General features: G+C 44.3%; 2 protein-coding genes and 1 pseudogene across 2 annotated transcripts in view; 1 reads left to right on the top strand and 2 right to left on the bottom strand.

The window, feature by feature from the left end:
• The window catches only part of Gnpda1 (glucosamine-6-phosphate deaminase 1), a 17,103-nt gene extending 7,915 nt beyond the window's left edge, over positions 1 to 9,188 (bottom strand). The window contains exons 1-3 of the mRNA XM_004643850.3: positions 9,136 to 9,188; positions 7,285 to 7,414; positions 4,296 to 4,397 (exon numbers count right to left, since the gene is read on the bottom strand). Coding sequence (XP_004643907.1) covers positions 4,296 to 4,397; positions 7,285 to 7,408 — 226 coding nt within the window. The 5' untranslated portion in view covers positions 7,409 to 7,414; positions 9,136 to 9,188. The remainder of the gene's footprint in view (positions 1 to 4,295; positions 4,398 to 7,284; positions 7,415 to 9,135) is intronic.
• Positions 9,189 to 16,012: 6,824 nt separating this feature from the next.
• Positions 16,013 to 16,599, bottom strand: LOC101578466 (activated RNA polymerase II transcriptional coactivator p15). Its single transcript, XM_004643849.2, has one exon. It carries the CDS (start codon positions 16,559 to 16,561, stop codon positions 16,178 to 16,180), a length of 384 nt encoding a protein of 127 aa, XP_004643906.1. The 5' UTR covers positions 16,562 to 16,599; the 3' UTR covers positions 16,013 to 16,177.
• Positions 16,600 to 19,497: 2,898 nt separating this feature from the next.
• On the top strand, positions 19,498 to 21,337 carry LOC101592636 (annotated as a pseudogene).
• Positions 21,338 to 22,189: the final 852 nt, after the last annotated feature.

The following is a 22,189-nucleotide window of genomic DNA, read 5'->3' as shown; positions in this document are numbered from 1 at the left end:
GGGCTGGCTGGCATGTGGTGCTGGGGAATTGAACCGCGGTCCCTGTGCTTTGCTAAGCTTGTTCTAAGTAGGTGCTTTAGACCACTGAGCCATCTCTCCAGCCCCTGTTTAATGTTAATTATCAAGAATAGTTAAGGCCCAGGGAGATAGCTCAGCAGAATAAGTGCTTGCTTGGCAAGCACAGGCTCATGAGTTCAATTTCCTGGTACTGCAAAAAAAAAAACTCCAAGACTCTTTAAGATTACAGCACCTGCCTAGCAAGTGCTGAGTTCAATTCCTGGTATCCACCAAAAAAAAAAAAAGAGAGAGAGAGAGAGTGAATAAGATCAGGGCTGAAGATGCAGCTAGTGACCCAGCACTTGCCTGGAGTCTGGAGTGGGTGAGGCCCTGGGTTTAATACCCAGTACCACAAAAGCAAAAATTGGGGCCAGGGAGATGGCTCAGTGGAATAAGTGCTTCCCTGGTAAGCACAAGGGTCTGAGTTCAAATATAAGATCAGCCTTAAAAAGGAAAAAATGCTAACATATGCAACAGCACAGATTCACCTTGAAAACATGCACTGAGAGGGATCAGAGAGCTGGTTTAGGAGAATAAGTGCTTGCCTGGCAAGCACAAGGGCCTGAGTTCAATCCCTGGTTCTGCCAAAAAAACCCCAAAACAAAACAACAACAACAAAAAACATGCACTGAGGAGCTGAAAGAAGTCTGATTCACAGAGACAAGAAGATGGCTTCCAAGCCCGGGAAGAAGAGGTAGAGGGAGCTGTGTGACACGGATAGACTCTCACACTTGCAGGATAACAGAGTCCTTGAGTCTGGTTGTGCAGCAACACAGACTGTACCTGGACATACAAAAGTGCTTAAACTGAGTATGGCCGTACACCCCTGTAATCCCAGGACTCAGGAGGCTGAAGCAGGAAGATTGACAAGTTCAAGGCCAGCCTGCACTACAAAGTGAGACCCTGTCTGAAAACACACACACAAAAACCCTTTGAGATGACTGTTTTGTTTTGTTTGAGACAAGGTCTGGCTCTGTTGGCCTTGATCTGGCCTCAACCTCCTCAGTAGTTGGGGCTACAGGGCTGCAAATCATACCATGTTTTTTTTGGTTCTTTTGTGGTACAGGGGACTGAACTCAGGGCCTTGCTGAGCTATCTCCCCGGCTCCCACACCATGTTTTAGAAATGATGAATTTTATGTTTATGTATCTTACAATAATAAATGATGAAGGGTTGGCAGAAGACAAGGTTCAGAGGAGGAAAAGCACTGTCCCAGCTCCCTCCAAGTGCACCTGGTAGAAAGAGGAGGTGGAGGAAGCAAGCAGGAGACACAGACCTGGGGGACGTGCGTCAGTGCGGATGCACATGCATGCTTTTGTCCTGTACAGAAGTGGCGTGGAACTACTACTATGGACTACTGGACTATACTAGATTATTTTGCTGAACTCACGTACCTACAATATTCAAATAGCAATGGAATACCCCATCTCTGACAAAACTAAACAAAAAAAGGGGATACAAATGAAGGACCATTTTGTATCTGTATATGCAAAATAGTTAGGATAAATATACAGCTACTTTCTATTAATTCAGTGAGAAGATTTGTACTAATGGTGTTTGGACAGGATAACATGTCTGCATCTTGTACTATGAATAACCACTATGAAGACAACAATATGCAATGTATTAATTATTGAAACTGTCCTACTAATTATTTTTGAAACTGTCTCCTTGCTATTTCTCAATAAAATAAAAATAATAATAATAATAATAATAATAAAAAGGGGGCCTGGCCCTAGCTCAGTTCTTTAAGTGGCTGCTTACACAAAGCTGTCAGCCTCAGGTTGCTGTAGTTCGATCCCCACAACTCCAGCCAGCCAAACCTGCCCTGAAGGCATTTGGAGCAAAAAAAAAAAAAAAAAAAAAAAAATGCTTATTGGGGCCAGGGACACAGCTCAGTGGAATAAGCACTTCCCTGGCAAGCGCCAAGGGCCTGAGTTCAATCCCCAGTTCCGCAAAAAACAAAACAAAATACATAAATAAATAAAATAAAAAGAAAAGGCGTGGAGTTGGAGAATGGGCACAAGGAAGAGGTGCCCTAGTTATTAAGTGCTCATTCATGTCTACTACTTCTAAGGAACTTCCAAATTCACTTAATGATCACACCTCATGAGGTCAATTTTTTCTTTTTTCCTTTCAGGTACTTGTCGTTGAACCTAGGGCATCTGCATTGAGCTACATCCCCAGCCCTTTTTACTTATTTATTTTTTATTTTTTAATGTATGCATTTATTTATTTTCCATAATTTTATTGATAAACAAATAGCAATGAGACAGTTTCAACTCAAATTGGTAGGGCAGTTTCAATAATTAACACATTGCATACATTTCTCCCAGTGGTTAATTGCTGTACAAGATGCGGACATGATATCCTATCTACAAACACCATTAGAACAAATCACTCTATTCATTAAGAGAACGTAACTATATATCTATCCTAACCACTGGATACAAAATGGACATTCATCTGTATACCCTTTTTTTGTTAAGTTCCATTATTTGAATATTATAGGTGTGTTAACTCAGCAAAATAAAAGAGTTCAGTAGTCCATAATAGTTTGGGTCTTCCACTTCACTGGCAATGTCAGAAATTGTTGACCTGAGTCCCTTACAGCTCAACATAACAGCATGGCTTTAATTCTTATATTTCGTTTTATACTTTTCTGCTGGGTGGTTAAGACCAAGGTAAAGCAGGACCTATGCAACAAAAGTTGTAGCTTTTGGGACTGATAAGGTCAGTGAAATCCCCTCAGGATTTATCCTGAGATCCTGTACCTCAGATTGTTTGTCAGTATCAGCCATGTGGATGAGTCACGGCCATTGCTTGGCCAATGAGCTCTCTGTGAAAGCCTGAGAGAATGTTTTCTCTCCATGTGACTCTCCTTAGGCACAGTCTACATCATTGATCACTTTCCTCTTTGGCCCCATAATCTCCTTGATCAGAAAATTTGGGACCCTGCCGAGTTACATGACGTTACAGTACAAGTTCTCATATGTCCTGAGTCTTAATTGACCTTAGAAGGTTAGGGCCAAAATGTTGGCTTTCCTTGCAGCCCTCCTTTTTCTCTAATTTTGGTCTGCAAACTTAGGTTGTTAACCATCCAGAAGAGAAGCTTATTGTTATTACATACAACTTAGGCTGTTAAGCTTAACCTCTATCTGTCTGCATATCAAACATCTTAGGCATAATATGGAACAGGTATTTTTCATCAAGTATTGGTATGTTGAACTTTAAGTCCCTCAGAATATGATAAAAAACATTTAAAAATTAGAATATATTTTAAAAATAGGCATAAAGAATTATAGACTTATGTTTATACATAAGTCCAAAAATCTCATCATATACAACCTTAAAGCAGGATAGTCCCACAATATTCCTTTTCCTGTCTTTTGCTTTCATTCACCACCCCCTTCTTTTTGAACAAGCATCTACCCGAGAGACAGCATACCAGCAACTGTCATGTCATGACAAGCAGCCCATATTCAGAAGACCAGAATGGCAGGCACTCCAAGCATGAAACTACTATTAAAGATTACCATCTGCAGTACAGTTGCTTAGTTCACAGGTATCAGTATATATAGTTAGTCAGGGTGAGAATCTTTCCAATTAACTGCTAGATGCAAAAATCTTCTGGAGATTCTCAGGATCATTGCCTTTTTATTGATTGATTGATTGATTGACTGTATTTTAGGCAAGGGTCTATAGGGTGTTCAGGGTCTCACTACTAGATCCAACTGGTAATTGTGCACCAACACGGACTGTTGTTGCACAACCAGAGCCTCCCAAGAGCTGGGATTACAGGCATGTGCCACCATACCCAGTCTCAACTGCCACCTTCTCAGTGTGCCCTGGGGGCAGGGCCTGCATGGCAGACCCAAGGATCAAACCCATGGCCTGTGCCTGCTTGTAGGCATTTTAATCTGCTGAACTATTTGCCCCCCTCCGTCCCTCTTTAAATTATTAATAACTTTGAGACAGGGTCTCACTAAGTTACTAAACTGCCCAGGTGAGGCTTGAACATGCAATCCTCCTGCCTCAGCCTCTGGGGAGTACTGGGATTAGAGCTCTGTGCAGTAGCCCCACGGTCTAGCTGAGTAAACCCAAGATGGGTATTAGTAAGCAAACTCTCTCTAGGTAGCCCCAGCTCCCCAACACACCCCGTTCTTTTACAGGGTCAAGCCTGTGAGAAGTGTGACTCTACTGGAATCAGACAAGAATCCCAGAAGACAAAGACTCACCCACATACTCATCCATGTTGAAGGTCTTCACATATTTAAAGGACAGGTCCCCATTCTTATAGTACTCGATCAGCTTCTGATAAGAGCCAAGTGGGGTGCTCCCTGCAAGAGATGCCTTAGCTATGAATGCTGCCACCCCCAGGAACACCTCTCAGGCACAGCTGCTTCAAGTTCAGGGGCTGCATAGGAATGAGGAGGGCTATGCCCCCAAGAGCCTCTATCCCATCTGAGAGAAGCACATTGGTTCTACCCTCCTACCTAATGCTCCAGCCCTAACTGTTCTCTGTCCAGTACCTGGTTACTCAGTACCCACTACCCAATAGAATGCAGGCTCCAGGATGGCACTGTGTCTATCTGTCTGCTGGATCCCCAGTGCCTAGCATCCCGCTGACTGAAATCACTCTGCCCATATGTAGCTAAGTGCTCATTTGACAATTACTAACGTGACGGTTCAAAGCTACTATTTATGTGAGGCACGAGGCCATGGATGGGACAGAGAGCAGAGAGCAGCTGTCCGAGGAGAAAGCCCCTGGCTAGGAGTGTGAACAGAGAACAGGAGCATCTGCTGTGCTTCTGGGTTCAGGGAGGACTTCCCCCAGGAGAGGTAGATTCATAAAACACAAAACAAAAGGCTGGAGGAGGGAGCTGGAGTGTGGCCAGTGGTAGAACACTTGCCTCAAATGCACAGGGTTCAGTCTGCTGCCATGCAAATGAACAGGAACTAAAGATGTAAGAACCATGACTGGACACCAGAGTAATTGAATAGAAGCCACCCATAAAAGATAGAGGCACAACTAGGAATAATTTTAACTCAGCTTATATATTAGATGGTACTGTAGAATATGGTCCACCTGTTGTTCTTAGGTCTGATAATGAAATGGGATTTATGGAAGACAATGTTTTCATTCCCAGAAGACAGAAATTGGAAATTTTAGATGTATGGTGTCAAGATATCTGGAACTTATTTTTGAAAAGGTTTAGAAAAAAAGAATCCTGTGTGCATAGGCCACAAGCCAGAAAACAAAACCCAACAGTAACAAATGGTGCATCCTGATGAATGGTAACTATGTTGTTAATTTCAACTTTTCTGAATATGTGAAACTTTTCCAAGTAAAAATATGGAAGAAAAAGAAATCCAAATCAAACCGTGTCACTGTCTCTTCAAAGCTCACCACAGCTCACTGCACTCAATAACGGCCAGTCCTTCCGCAGGCTCCACATAACAGCCCCGGCTCCTCCTCTGTGCTCCTCACCTGCACTGGCCATTCACCTCAGGCCTTTGCCCAGGCTGTTCCTGCCCAGAAACGCTCTTCCTTCACATACCTGCATGGCTAATGCACCTCTTGAGGCCTTTCCCCAAATGTCACTTTCTCAGAGGCTTCCCCTGACCCCAGTCCGGCTCTAAATGCTCCCTATTCCTCTTGGCTGCTCCACTTTTCTATTTCCTTTTAATACCGCCCAACATACTGTTTTGCTAATTAACGTATTATCTCTCCCACTATAATGTGAATTTTGGAGACAGGAACTGAAAACCTTTTGTTTGTTGCTGCACCCCTAAAATTCTTCAGCTTACCGAGGGCACTCAATGAGTATCTCACGAATGAAAGACAGTGGCAGCTCCTCACCCCACTCACTACTCATCTGGTCCCCGTGACCAAGCCTTCTCCATGCCTGTCCTGACATTTTCCAAACCTCTGGCCTTCCTGCCAATGTTTTCAGTTCCCCAGTATACAGCTGATACTCTTTTTTTTTTTTTTACCGTTTCTTTTAGTGAAAGTTGGTTTCTAGGGCTTCCACCCAGAACTGACCCATGCTGTATCTAGTGGAAAGAGCGCCCCAAGTAGCCCAGAAGAAAGCGCTTCCTGCTGTTTAAAACATGATGGCAGGGCGGGGCTGTATTGTGAAGGGCTTTGAATTCACTCTGAGGAGCTTAGAACTTCGAAGGAGCTGTAGCAAAATCCAGGCACTGACCAGGTGGAGGGAGCACCCTCGGCGAGGAGACAGGATGTTAACCTAGCCCTCCTGGGACTGAGACATCCATCAGTGGTTTCACAGGTACAGGCCCACCTGACTCCCACAAGCCTCCTGGGCAGAGCTCAGCAGACTCTAGCCCAAAGGCTGCCTCTTTTGTTACACCTCATGAGTTAAGAGGGTTTTTCTTACATTGTTCTTTTTTAAAACTCAAAAGAATATTTTATGACAGGAAATTATTCAAATTCAAACAGGAGTCCACAAATAAAGTTTTATTGGCATACAGCCACACTCATTCATCCATGTATTGTCTGTGGCTGTTTCACACACGCTAGTGGTAGAAATGAACAGCTGCGACCATGAAACCTGAAATATTTACTGGTTGGTCAATTACAGAAAAAGTTTCAAGGCTGCTGTTCCAGTGAATGGGCCCTGTAAGATCTCTAGGATAAATGCCCGTGTAACAGAAATAATCAGGACATTCTCCTTGAGGAACTGGGGTCAAAGTATCTTCCTGTAAAGCTAACATCCTGACCTTTTCTAAACGAAACTGGGCCTGCTTTTCACTTAAGTTCTCTGCTCAATTAAGTCTTAGGGCAAATTATTTGAGAGATTACAGTGTCAACTCTCCCAAGGATAGTGCTTAGCTGCTACCCCCTACATGTACAAAAGGGAAATTAATTCATTTCATAAAATGACTGCCTTGGGGCATCAGGATTTAATTCTGCTAAGAAACCCTGGATGACAGGGTTGACTTAGGATGTAACCTAAAACTCCAGTTCTTCTGACTAATAAAAATGATCTCTCTGTTCCAGGATTCTATGGGCACACAACCACAGAGGCCACACAGGAAACTGAGTCCTGTTTGGTGTGGGCAGCGGGTCGGAGTTCTCACAACACCAGTACCTCCAGCCTCCTTTCAGTCCAGGGCCATGTGAGCCCCGTATCTGGCCCCTAGAAGCCCGACACCCACACTACCTACACCCTGCCACGGCAGCCTCTCCATCCCACCACGCACCAGTGGGCAGTCCCAGCGTGAAGTACTTGTCCGGCCCCGGGTTAAACTGGACGATACGGTTCCTGATATATTTGGCAGCCCACTCACTCGCTTGCGAATAGTGATCCAGGATGATGAGTTTCATTGTGTTCTGCAGTGGGGAGAGGATATGTCAGAACAAACTTAACATTAGGTAAAGAGCCAGGGCAGAAAAGAAACGCAAAAGGTTCGGGCTGAGGAAGAATCCTGTGCCCACTTCCTTTCCAAACTGAGTACGAAAAAGGCGCTGACTTTTCAGTTCAGAGCAACAGGCTGGGGAGGAAAGGGAGGTGCTACTGTGAGGCGTAGCTAGGTTCTAATCTCAACACCCCTATTTTTTTAACCAATCAACGACCCATCCAGCCCATTTTGTGCTACATAAAATCGTGGACAGTAATACCTAGCCCCCCAAATGTTATGATAGGAATACTGGGGTAAATGAGAATGGAACAAACAACACAGTATTAAATGCTGACTATTACTATCTTGTTTCCTGCACTATACCCCTAGTGCCATCCAGGATGGGCATGCAACTCTCTCCTCCATTCTCCCTCAATCCCTGGAGGTTCATGGTATTACAGACAGTCAAGTTAGGTAGAAATGTTATAGGCAGTCAGACTGGGCTGGGCCTTCAGAATCAATACAAAAGATTATAACACATTAAACTGTGGCCAGGGACGCATCTGTTGGACACCAAACCTCAAAATAAAGATGCAAGGACCAGTGAGATAACTCAGCAGGCTAAGCACCTGCTTAGGCAAGCACCAGGACCAGGATTTCATCCCTGGCACCACAGACCACACTGGCCCTGCCCCCGGGGTGTGCTGAGGTGGACATTGAGTCCAGGCATGGTGGCACATGCCTGTAATTCCAATGCTGGGGAGGCTGAAAACAGCAGGATCACTAAGAGTCCAAGCTGTGTAGTGAGGCCTTGTATCAAATGCACTAAAAAAGATAAAAGATAAAGATGCAATGACCAGGCCTACATGGTTCCCCAAGGAATAACGGAAATGGCAACAGCTGGTCCAACACAGTCTAGAAAAACATCAGTCCCCTCAGTAGGTGACCAAGACCCTTGGACCTATCCCTTCCTGAAAAGCTCCTTTCCTTATACACTTGCTAGGTGACTTGCTTCCCTATTGGATCAACATTACCTAAGTAGCTATACTTGGTTATTGGCTGACCATAATTTTGTCCCACCTTGTGCTTTTGCAACCACCTAGTGATTTTGCTCCATAAAACTTCCTCTGGAAAGTGGGGGTCCATGGCAACCTCCTGGGGACCCCTCTGGCCTCTGAGGAGCTGTCTTTCAATACAATTTCCTACTCTTAATCTCTGTTTTTCGTCAGAATTCATTCTTCAATTTTGAGGAACACAACCTCGACGAATGGTAATCTAGCAGATTGAGTTCTAATACTTGCCCTACACTGTTGGAGGTCCTATACCAATGGAGGCCTCTCTGGCCCCCACGGGAGGTGGAAGCCCCTGCTGCCTGGGGACCTTGCGTTCTCTTTCAGTTCTGGGCAACGGGCGCTCCCACCACTTGCCTTACTTAGCAGAACCTTACCGGGTCTTAAGTTTCTCCCAAAGCACAAGGGACCAAAGGTAATCTTTCCAGGAGGGCGGTTCACCATCCTGCACCTCAGCACTGCGATCAGTTGAGTGGGGAAGCCCAAGGCAGAGGTGGCCTGCTCCACCGTCGGTGGGGTCGCGTTACCCCCACCCCATTACGATCGTTTCGCCTCTCCGGCCCACAGAGGAAGGGGTGGGAGACGGTGGGGTCCCGGACCCCCATCCCCCGGGAAGGCCCCGCCTACCCAGCTCCCCACTTACGAGCACCGCTCCCGCGGCTGCAGCAGGCAGGACTGAGGTGCCCCGCCCAGAGCGGGTCACGTGGCTGCGGTCACGCGGTGCGCGCGCAGGGCTGACTCAGCGGGCCCCCGGGCGGACTCTGCCCGCCTAGGACTCCCCTTAGGCTGCGCCCCCCGCGCCCGCTGGGCCCCGGAGCGGACTGGGAAGAACTGGAAACCTTGGGGAGGTGGGGGTCACAGCATGCTTTTCCCAGGAGGAAGGAGGCTTGAAGGCGCCGGATCTCTCCCTAGATCGCCATACCGTGGCCGGGAGCTGGGCCAGGCGTCTGAAGTGAGAGTGATTGTGGAGCTCATGGCAAGCACCTCCGGGGATTGGCCTGGCACTGTCTGCAGTTTGTTCCTATGCCATGTATTGACCTAGATGTTGCAGCCTTCTTGATTTATATGAAATTGGATTTTAATGTTTTTACGATCAAACTGCAGCCAGGAGTGGTAGCACATGCCGGTAGCACAGTACTGGGAAGGCTAAGGCAGGAGACCAGTGAGTTCGAGTCCAACCTGAATTACAGAGCAAGACCCTGTTTCAAAAAAAAAAAAAAAACAAAAACAAAAACAAAAAAACAAACACACACACACACCACAAAAAAACCGTAAAAAGAAAAGGCCAGGCGTAGTGGCACGTGTCTGTAGTCCCAGCACTAGGGTGGCTGAGCGGGGAGCATCCCCTTGAGTTGGAGGCCAGGCTACAAAGTGAGTTAAAGCCAGCCTGAACTGCACGGTAAAAGTTTGCTATTTCTCATTTGTAAGTGGAGAAACCGTGCCTTAGAGAGAGAAATTAACTTGGCTGAGGGCAGAAGTGGCCTCCATGGGACTCCAGGTCAGGTGAATCTCTTAGGCCTAGTTTTTCATTGTCTTCAAATTGCTATGACAAGCAGACTTTGAACATTTGATAAAGTGTCAACAAGTGATGTCCCCTCAGGCAGGGCTGTTGTGTATCAGCAGGACAGCCAGATCTGCAGTTTTCTCAACTCTGCTTACTGTGGACAGCCCCTGGCTCAGACCACCTGCTGAGACCACCTTGGCCCTTGGTCCTAGCCCCTGCTGCAGACCACTTTGATGGGGTGGGCTTTATCTGCTTTATCTCATCCCCGAGTGAGAGCAGGTATGGTAGAGTTGATATCTTCACACTTAAGGACTTGTGCTTTGGCCTCAGAGTTGTAGTTTTTCATCTGTCTTTAAAGTGGATTAGAAATCTTATCATGGGCCAGGGAGATGGCTCAGTAGAATAAGTGCTTGACTGGCAAGTGCAAGGGCCTGAGTTCAATCCCCAGTTCCGCAACAAGAAAAGAAAAAAAGAAATCTCATCTTAGCATGAGGGTTGCAGGTTGTTTAACCCATCTCTAGACATAAAAGATGACACAGGCCTGGCCTGCAGCAGCTGCATACAGGGCTTGAGAGTGACTCATGTGGCTTCCATAGAGCCAGTTTCTCTAGAGTTACCGCTTCTAGGGGGAACCTGTGTGTGCTTCCTTTTAAAGTCGCATAGCTCACGACTCATCAGAAAAGCCAGGCTTGAATTCCATCTTGCTAGCCTCTGGTTCTTGAGGGAGTAGCTCAAGCAAAAGATCAATGTTTGCAGGACTCACTTTCCTGTGACCACTGAGCAACACTGTCCTCGCGTGGCCATTACATTACATGACATGCTAGCACAGCGTGACATTCACGGCCAGGCGTGGTCAGCCCTCGCTCCCTCCTCACTGCCCAATCCAACCACAAGGACAAGCTCCTGTCCTGATCATCTGTCCTCTGTGTGCCTTCCGCACCACACCAGTTACCCGCACAGTCTCCCAGACTCTTGTCTCAGAAGTGTGGTTAGCAACTCAGAAGAACTGTGACTTTATACAGTGGGACCCTGCGACTCTGTAAGTACACGCTTTCATCTAATATATCCATGCTTTGGGCAAACACCCTGTCTCCATGCCCAGAATGTCCAGCTTCGGCCACAGGGTTTACAATATCGTCCACAGAGAAACCCAAATATTATGGATCATTTGGAGTCACACAGTTGGGTGAATCTGTGAGTGAATACATAAATGTCTTTAAAAAAATTTTCCCTTGAAACTAGAGGAAATTCTGGAAGGGTATTTCATTAGCTGTTGCTAACAAATAGATGATCCCAAAACCTGGTGACTTAAAATAATTATAACTGTGTTATTTCCCATGGGCTAGAAGTGTAGACGGGCACAGTAAGGTTGATGCGTGGGACATCAAGTGAAAGAGGCAGAGTCTGGGGCTGGGGTCAGGAAAGTGCTGTGGTGCTCACCCCTTGCAGTGTAAGCTTACACTCATAAGTGTTCCCACGTCGCCTGGCCTAGTGGCCTGTGCTTCCTCACAGCGTGGTGCCAGGCTCCAAGGGTGAGCATACAGAGAGGCGCCCGTGGGATAAGGTGGTCTCCTGTAACTTAGTCTCAGAAGTCACGTAGCATCACTTCTGCTGTGCTGTGTGGACTGGGGAGATTGCAAGCTCCTACCCAGATTAAAAAAAAAAAAAAAATACCCCTATCTGTCTGTGTGAGGAGTTCAGGAACGTTTTTAGAAGAACATGCTAGATGAGATAAATATTTAAATATGGCCATCTTCAGTAAATACAGTCTACATAGACATATACTAACATGTAAAATTAGCACTTGACCCAAGTATCCGTTCTGTGCCAGCCACCATGCTCAGGGTTTTTAGTCGTAGTTTATTGACTCTTCATCCTACCGAGTTTGTCTCCATGTTCATGCAGTTTTACTGTGGTTTCCTTGATTTGTAGGGTAGAATTATGGGGGAATGTTTACTCTCTGCCTGGTATTTATGTGAAAGGAATGACTTGGTCTTATTAAAAAAAAACAAGAAAGCTTTAAAAACTTCAATCAACTTTATGAGTCTATCCAACCCTCAATTGCTTCTCAACCTTTTGGCAAAGATCAAGTGTAACATCCAACCCTCAAGTACTACCTCTTCCTTGTGGTCTTTTTCACTTACTTGTAAGCTATTCATTGAGTCTTTCCTATATAATGTGCCTTCACTGTTTTCAGTTCTGAAAATGTAATAGTAAACAAAACATGTTTTTTGTGGACCTCCAGATGCAAGTAATTAATGTTGATGAATTTTAGTAATTTAAATTGATAGCCAAGGGGCTGGTGAGATGGCTCAGTGGTCTAAAGCACCTACTTAGAACAAGCTTAGCAAAGCACAGGGACTTCGGTTCAATCCCCCAGCACCACATGCCAGCCAGCCCTGCCCCCTGGTGGGCTGAGCTGGCCACACACACACACACACACACACACACACACACAAATAAATAAATAAATTTTAAAAATAAATAAATAAATAAATTGATAGCCAACCTCTAAGATGGTCTCTCATGCTTCATTCTCTCAAATAGACTCATCCCATAATGCATAGGGACATCCCACAATCCATAGGGAAATCCCACAATGCATAGGGAAATCCCTCAATTTAAAGGATACTATGGAAATGATTAGTGAGACTTCTAGGACTAAGTCATAAAAGACATTACAGTGTCCTCGTTTCTAAGATCACCTGCCCTGGGAAAACTAGTGCCATGCTGGGGGACACTCAAGGAGTCTTATGAAAAAGCCAAGGCGAGGAAATGAGATCTCCTTCCAGTAGCCATAAGCTCCATCTCAGGAATGAGGCCTCCCACCTTTGTTGGGCTTCCAGGTGACTGTGCCTTGCTCAGTATCTCAAATGAAACTTCATGAAAGACCCAGGCATAAAGATTCAACTAGATCATGCCTGAATTCCTGACCAATAGAAGCAAATAGTAAACATTTGCTATGTTAAATTGCTAAGGTGTGGAGTGATTTGATATGCAGCCATATACACAGCACACTCAAAAAAATCCCACAGATGCGGGGGACAGTAGGCAGCAGATTTAGCTCCTGTTGCCACTGCCTTCTGGCTGAGGGGCAGTGGCTGACCCAGCAGTCTCTCCACTTCCTGCTGTGCACATGCGCACAGCGCCCCTCTGTGCTTGGGCTCCTCCTGTGCGCCACTGGGCCTTCCTTCTGGCCACTTTCTGTCGTCCACTCACTTGAGGCTGTGTTAGTTGTTTTCTCACAGCTGGGACAAACCTGGTATGCACAGCTTAAAGGACAAGGGACTTATTTTGACTTATATTTTCAGTTTCTGGTTTGCCGGCTTCAAGGCAGAGCAGCATGGTGGAAGAGCCTGCATAGAGGAAAAACTGCCCTGGTCATTGTGATCAGGAAGCAGAGAAAGTACAGGAGGGAACAGTGCAGGGAGATAATACCCTCCCCCCAGGATCTGCCTTTCCTGGCCAGCCCTCACCTGCCAGCGAGCGGATCACTCAGCTGCTGAACTTACCAGTAGATGATTTCACTGATGGGTACAGCACCCCACAATCTAGTCACCTTCCTCGAGCCTGACCCATGGACACATGAGGGCTTTGGGGGCTTTTTTTAAATTTTAAAGTTTTTTTGACACAGGATCTTGCTGTGTAGCCCAGGCTAGTCTTGAACTTGGTAGTATAGGTTGGCTTCGAACTCATGGCAATCCTCCTGCCTAATCCTCCCAAGTGCTGGGATACAGGCATTTGCCACCATATCCGGCCTTCTTGACTTCTTTTAATGGTGGCTGAATCCCACAGAGATTGTGTCTTGTACTGTTCAGTTCAGGACTTTGTACATAAAAGCCAAAGCTCTGTGTGGTTCAGAGCATTGGCCCTGAAGCCCAGTGGATTCACATCTGGATCAGTGACTTTCTTTTTCTTTTTTTGTGGTCCCCTCAGCCCACCCTGGGGACGAAGCGGGAGTGTCATGTGGTGTTGGGGATCAAACTTCAGTCCCTGAGCACTTGCCTAAGCTTGCCTAAGAAGGTGCTTTAGACCACAGAGCTATCTTGCTGGCCTAATGACTTATTACTTGAGACACTTCTTCCTCTCATTTTTTTTCTTTCTTTTCCTTTCTTTTTTTCCCTTTTCTGGTCTTAGGGGTCAAACTCAGGATTTTATGCACTTAACTACCTCTCCCAACCCTTTTTAGTTTGAAGTCACTAAATCACCCAGAGCAATGGCCCCTGCTACTACCTCCCGGAGTGCTGAGGTTATAGGCATGCACCACCGTGCCTGCTAGCTGGAACACTTTCCTTAACTTTTTTTTTTGGCAGAACTGGGAATTGAACTCAGATCCTTGTGCTTGCCAGGGAAGCACTTATTCTACTGAGCCATCTCCCCCACCCCTCCTTAACTTTTCTATACCTCAGTTTCTTCAACTGTAAAATGGGTATAACAATGGTTACTTCTGAGGATGGCTCTGAGGATCACATGGGTTGGCACATGTATAGCATTTGGCACTGTGTGTTGCATGGTTAATACTGTGGAATACCAGTCTTTAATAAATTAAACCACATGAAATTGACATTTTTCTGGATCAAAAGCTATTAAATGTCAGCAATTTCATAGGCTTAACCTAATATTATTCTTATCCTCTCATTACATTAAATTAAAAGAAGCAGCCCAGCAAACAAAAACAATTGCATTTTTGTTATTGTTGCTTAAAGATGGGCCAAGAGGACCTAAATCAGAACTCCAGCACCCATTAAAATTCTCTATCCCCTATTTCTTTCACTGTTACTCAAGAATCTTTCTTTGCCACTTACTCTTACCTCCCAAATAAAAATTCTTTTTTGTTATGTATTTGGTACAGGGACTCACTACACAGCTTGGACTTGTGGTGATCCTCCTGTTTTTCAGCCTCCCCAGTGCTGGGATTACAGGTATGCTCCACCACGCCTGGTATTGGTGGCCAGCTTGGCGTGCCTGGGGCAGGGCTGGCTCAGCATTTGGTACTGGGGATTGAACCCAGGTCCTTGTGCTTGCCTAGACAGGCACTTAGACCACTGAACTATCTTGCTGGCCCTAAAAATTATTTTTTGCCTCAACACCGCACCCACACTCTAGCCAAAGAGGATTCCCCATTGCCTTCCACTCAGTTCACCTGCATTCTCCTCTTCCTCAGTCAATTTTTCCCAGTTCTTTCCCTGAAAATATCTTGGTGTGGCACCTTGTCTGTCCATCTCTGTCTTTCTCTCTGTCTGTCTCTCTGTCTCTGTCTCTCTGTCTCTGTCTTTCTCTCCTCAAAAACCCACTTGAAATTATCAAAAAACACTCCTTATGATAAGGAGAAAAGTGGGTCGAAGCAGATTTTTTTTTCTGCTTGTATAAAAACAAAACAAAACAAAACCCTCCATAAACAAAACATGAAGTTTGCCATCTACTGTTCTGTAGTGTTAAGATTACTCCAATGTTGTGTGGCCAATCTTCAGAATTTTGCATCTTGTGAAACTGAAACTCCCAGGGGCTGGGGAGATAGCTCAGTTGAATAAATGCTTGCCTGGCAAGCTCAAGGGCTTGAGTTCAATCCCTGGCTCTGCAAAAAAAAAAGAAAAAAAGAAAAGAAACTTGTACCTCGGTAGTGTCCCAAATTTTCTGATCAAGAAGATTATGGGGCCAAAGAGGAAAGTGATCGATGACGTAGAGTGTGCCTAAGGAGAGTCACATGGGGAGAAGACACTCTCTCAGGCTTTCACAGAGAGCACATTGGCCAAGCAATGGCCGTGACTCATCCACATGGCTACACTGACAAAGGTTCTACAATCTGAGGTACAGGATCTCAAGATAAATCCTGAGGGCATTTCACTGACCTTCTCAGACCAAAAAGCTACAACTCTTGTTGCATAAGTCCTGCTTTACCTTGGTCTTAACCATCCAGTAGAAAAGTATGAAGATGAAATATAGGAAATAAAGCCATGCTGTTATGTTGAGCTGTGGGGGACTCAGGTCAATAATTTCTTTTTTTTTTTTTTTTTCACTCAGAACATTTTTAATAATGCACATTAAAAAAAAGTATTCATCTTACAAATTGTTCTGCAATCCAAATATACAACAGCTTGGAAAACAACATTTAGAAAACAAAAGCCAGTGTAAAAAGACAGAGTAAAACAGCTACAACAGTACAGGTTTTATGGCTCAGATTCTACAGTTTTCTTACTGCATCATCAATGTCAGAAATCTGCTCCTTCAGCTGGCTCCACTGCTCTGGATTTAAAGAAATACCTTTTCTTCCTGGTTTCATTTCACCTTCTGGGTCCATCCAATATTCTCTAATATCAATTAGAACTTTCCCTTTAAAGTCCCGAACGCTGACATATCTCATTTTCCCAATCTGAAACATGTTATCATCTCTGCTGCTGCTGCTCTGCTTAGAAGATGACAAAGCCCTTGAAGTCTCACCAGTCTTCTGCTTCTTTACAGGCTTTTCTGGAGCAACTTGCTTTTTCCTCTTTAACTTTTTGTCAACTTCACTGTCAGAATCGCTGCCTGAAGAGCTTGAAGAAACAAGTTCCTTTGATTTAGGCATTGCTCCGCTACTGCAGTCGACACTCTCCTGCTCGCTCGAGACTGCCCAGGTCAATAATTTCTGACATTGCCAGTTAAACAGAAGACCCAATGCTATTATGGGCTACTGGACTCTTTTAGAATATTTTGCTGAGTTTACACACCTATAATATTCAATAACGGAACTTAGAAAAAATGGGGTATACCTATGAATGTCCATTTTGTACCTGTGTATTCAGAGTAGTTAGGATAGATATATAGTTGCATTCTCTTAATGAATAGAATGATTTGTTCTAGTGGTGTTTGTAAATAGGATCACAAGTCCACTTCTTATACAGCAATTAACCACTAAGAAGAATATATGCAGTGTATTATTTGTTGAAACTGTACTTCCGATTTGATTTGAAACTGTCTCATTGCTATCTGTTTATCAATAAAACTTTGAAAAAATAAATAAATTATTTTCTCTTGATTAAAAAAAAAAAAGAAAAAAAAGAAAAGAAACTGAGACTCCCAGCTGGGTATATATACAAGGGTGCTGGAGTTACAGGCATACCCCACCATGCCTGGCTTCGTTTCGCCATCTCCTACCTAGTTTTGTTTATCTCTTTATCTGTAGACGGATGCTTACGTGGCTTCAACCCCTGGGCTATTTCAGAATTCCTTTTGAATGGGGACATACGGACAAGTTTAGTTCTTTTAGATTCCATCACAAGGGAAAGAAAATATAATAACTCCTTGATTGTGTGGTTCAAATGTTAGATGGGAAAATGGGTCAGATCTGGAAGAGGCCACGTGGAGCAGAGCGGGACAGATGCAGCTGCTGTGTGTGGGAAAGAACTCCTGCGCCACACTGCCTGGTTTAGAATCCCAGGCCTACCATATGCATAGTGTAAATTACCTAATCTCCTTGGGCCCCAGCTGATTCATTCCTAAGTAGGAAAATCTTAGCTCGCACTAATCTATAGAATCGAGAATCGAGAAAATCGAGAGTAGTGGCTTCGGTGACGAGTACGTGTTGTCTGCGGCATGCCCCCGGCGCAGGAGCCCTGCCCAGCAGCCTTTGCCCTCACTAATGGATCATTATTATTATTCTAGGGTTTTGGGATGGGCTTGAAAACTTAGGATTTGATCTTGAAGAGGAGAAGGGAGGCAGGGCAGATAGGCCTGAACAAAGGTGCAGAGGCGCAGGCACTGGGGGCATAGTTTCCAGATTTAATTAATAAAAATACAGGATACCCAGTGACATTTGAGTGATTTTTTAAATTAGGCATGAGCACATACACTGAGATTAAAACATAGTCTGCAGGACATACTTATACTAAAAACACATTTAGTGTTTATCTGAAATGAAGCCTAAACATCTAAGTCACACACATCCTTCGTTCCATTTCCTTGGTGATTTGGTTCTCCTTAATGCTCCGTGATTTTGCACAAGCTGCTCCTAAGATTCCTTGCAGTTACATGCTGTGTTCCAGGTACATGTTATTTATTCATTTATTTATTTATTGGTACCAGGGACCAAACTCAGGACCTTGCACTCTGTCAGGCAGGCACTTTCACTGCCGAGCTCTCTCCCCAGACCCCATCTATGTTTTGACATGACTTCTGCAGAGGTCACAGTCAACTGTTTATTTTCTTCTTTTGGCTACTAAACACTCATTAACAAGAACTCAATGTTCGAAATAAGCATTAGGAGCCAGTACAGTGGGAGTGTACAGGTACAAAGTTGGCAGCTCTGAGAAATGCTTATCAGATTTGATTAGTGGAAGGACATAACACCATCGTCCTTCACGGCGTCGCCTGTTTTTCTTTTCTTTGGGACTGCATTGCATCTCCTGATCAATAACTTTTTAAATTGTTACCCATTGACAAGGAGGAACTTTGTCATGAACTTCTATTCTTTTAGCAAGGAAATATCTTATAACACTCTTTCAATTTGCATGAACTTGTTACTAAATGGATGTTGAGAACTATGAATAATTCTCCCTAACACGTAGAATCTAAAAAAGACCACAAAAAAAGAGAGACTATTATTAGGTAAGAGAGTTGGGGGTGTACAGTGGGTAAGAGAGAGGATGGATACGAGTAAAATATATTATACCTTGGATCCCTTCAAATGTGAACCCATAGAGCATGGCCAGGAGGGTTACAGGGTGTGTGTGTGTGTGTGTGTGTGTGTGTGTATGTGTGTGTGAGTAAATGATCAGAGTACAAATCTGCATGTGTGAATCTGCCAAAATGAAACCCCTTCACCTGTATAACTAATAAAAAAAAAGTGAGGGAAAAAATAAAGTAGAGAAAACCAAAAAGAAGGTAAAGAAGGGGAAAGTAGGTGTGGCATCGCATGCTGTGATGATAGGCCTCAGAAGGCCTAGGCTGCAAAATGAAAGGGTTAGCCAGCCCTTGTCTCAGACAAACGACAAAGAGAAGATAACAACAAACAACAAATAGGCTTCGTGGATTATTTTATTTTATTTTATTTTTTATTTTATTTTTTATTTATTTGAGAGAGAGAGAGAGATGTGTGTGTGTGTGTGTGTGTGTGTGTGTGTGTGTGGCCAGCTCAGCCCACCAGGGGGTGGGGCTGGCTGGCATGTGGTGCTGGGGGATTGAACCGTGGTCCCTGATGCCTTGCCAAGCTTGTTCTAAGTAGGTGCTTTAGACCACTGAGCCATCTCTCCAGCCCCTCGTGGATTATTTTAAAAGCCAAGAATTTGTGGGGGCTTTTCTCCACAATTAACAGTGCTTCGAATAAATGGAGGATTCTCCAACTGCATCTGTTAAAGATTTTTTTTTTTTTTTGCATCTGTTAAGGATTGCAAATGGATTTTTGAAAGTGAGAGAAATGAAAAATTCCAAATGTTAACAGAATAATAAGAACCCTAGAGCTGCTCATTTAGCATGCTATAAATGCTGAAGTAGGCAAACAATTTCACAACAATTCCTTCAAGCTCCATGGAAGAGATCCAAAGCTATTTGTGAGCATTATGCAAAATATGGCAAGACAGCTGACGCCTTCCATAAAATCATCCATGCTTTGCTTCAACTTTGAATAAACATTGTACCTTTATGCAAACATCCACTAAAAGTTTTATTTGCTTTATCACCAACAAAGCAGTAAAATGTTTTCATTAACTGCAATAAAAGTTTGTGCAGAACTTTGCTACTGTTGTGCAGTCTTGTCTGATAAGCAGGCCTTTTTTTTGTGATTAAACAAATCACACTGAAGTTTTTTCTGTATTGTGATTACTTGTGGCTATGACATATAAAGTGAGGCATTTTTATTTTGGCAATAGATTGTATCCTAGCATTTAAAAATGCTGCAGTTTAAGACCAGAAAATACTTCTGCTAGTAGTATGTTCAGTGTTTTGTTTTGTTTTAGCTGAATGATGCTGTTATAGTGTGGAAAGCTATGCTGCTGCTGCAATTGTCTTCTTTTTTTTCTTTTTCTTTTCTTTCTTTCTTTTTTTTTTTCAGTACCAGGCATTGAACTCAGGACCTTGCACTTGTCAGACAGGTGCTTAGGCCACTGAGCTATCTCCCCAGCCCATGCAATTATCTTCATAATCTGAATTTCTCTTAAAAAATGTTTGAGTCTATCAGTTGTGTGATTTTTCTCAACTAGTACTAAGAGAATTAATATTTGAGGAAACCTGGCATGGTGGTGCATGCCTGTGATCCCAGTACTCAGAAGGCTGAGGCAGGATGATCACTGGGAGTTTGAGGCCACCCTGAATTGTATAGTGAAACCCTGTGTAAAAAGACAAAATGAGGACTGGTGAGATGGCTCAGTGGTCTAAAGCACCTACTTGGAACAAGCTTAGCAAAGCACAGGGACCGCGGTTCAATCCCCCAGCACCATATGCCAGCCAGCCCCGCCCCCTGGTGGGCTGAGCTGGCCACACACACACACACACACACACACATAAATAAATAAATAAATTTTTTTTTAAAAAAAGACAAAATGAGCGGGCCAGGGATATGGCTCAATAGAAAAAGTGATTCCCTGGCAAGCACAACGGCCTGAGTTCAATCCCCAGTTGGGGTGGGGGGAATGAGTGGCCCTTACACTGAAAAGATTGCAGAAGAGCAAAAACCTTAGTTCCAGAAAATCTGAAAAAGAGGAAGGCTTATCAAGCCCTGAAAGCCAACCAGGCAAAGCAGGCAATTTTGGCAAAGAGAGAGGAAGGTAAAAGAGATCAGATTTAAGCGACTGGAATCTTCCCTTCATGATTCCTGGTGGCAGCGGCGTGACGGGGTGCGTGTGAAACGACTAGAAGTGAAACCTCGCGCTTTGGAAGCACCCGATGAACATTCCTTGGCCTTTGTTGTTCGCCTCCAAAGTATAGCAGGGTGAGTTCACTAGTGCAGGAGACCGATGCAAGACTTCTGAAGAAGCTGTTCAGTGGTGTCTTTGTTAAAACCCCCGAAACTCTCAAAATTCTGCAGATAGTGGAGCCTTCTGTGACCTGGGAATTTCCAAATCTGAAGTCTGTCCGGGAACTCATTTTGAAACGTGGACAGGGCAAGGTCAAGAATAAGACCTTCCCGCTGACGGACAACACTGTGATGGAGGCACACCTGGGTAAGTTTGGTCTCATTTGCCTGTAAGACCTCATTCACGAAATCGCATTTCCCAGGGCGCATATCCAGGAGATCACCTGCTTCTTGTGCCCTTTCCACCTGTCTGTAGCCCAGCACGCTACCAAGAACAGAGTGGGCTTCCTCAAGGAGATGGGCTCACCTGGCTATCGGGGTGAGTGCATCAACCAGCTCATCTGCCAGTTGAACTAGTTCCAGAATAACAGAGAATAGTGCCTTGAAGCATGCTTTTGTTTTTGGAGCTGTTACCAAGTGTCTTCAGAAAGATGATTTTTCGGCTTTCCGAGACTGGAAGGATGTATAAGGGAATCAATCAGCATGGCAGGCACCTCTCAGCACCGCCCAGTTTCAAGGAAGAGTTCCAGGCTGAAATCAACACTTGCTGTGGAGGAAGAGGTCCTCTTTTGTTGCATCTTCTGTCCTGGGGCTCACTGTTGGTGAATGAGTAACCTAAGGAGGGTACGCCGCTCCCTGTCCCTGTGACTTGGACCCAGCCCAGAGGCGTACTTGAGTCTGGAGCCCCAGGGCTTCATTTTGAAAAGACTGGAATACAGTTACAACTGTCTGGGAGGAAAAAAAAAAAAAAAAAAAAGAAAAAAGAAAAAGGAAAATGAGGAGGAGAAGGAAACCTTTCTTTCTTTTTTTCTCTTTCTTTCTTTTTTTTTTTTTTTTTTCGGAACCGAGGATTGAACTCACGCCCTTACCAGGGAAGCACTTATTCCACTGAGCCATCTCCCTGGCCCCTATGTTTCTTTTATACTTAACTGTTAATATGTGCTATCTTACATTTTGCTTTCCAGTTTTTTATATTAAATGAACACTTGCATGCAGCACAGAAAGCTTCAAAAGGACCTTTCCTCGTTTAATAAATGTCCACAGCTCGGAAAATTGACGCTTCTTTTTTTTGTTTTTGTTGTTGTTGTTGTTGTTGTTGTTGTTGTTATTTTGGAGTTTCAGACATACACAACAGAAAAGAATAAAAATATGGGCTGGTGAGATGGCTCAGTGGTCTAAAGCACCTACTTAGAACAAGCTAAGCCAAGC

Source organism: Octodon degus, unplaced genomic scaffold (assembly GCF_000260255.1).
Source record: "Octodon degus isolate 3935 unplaced genomic scaffold, OctDeg1.0 scaffold00185, whole genome shotgun sequence".
NCBI lineage: Eukaryota > Metazoa > Chordata > Mammalia > Rodentia > Octodontidae > Octodon > Octodon degus.
This window is presented reverse-complemented; position numbering and strand designations above follow the sequence as displayed.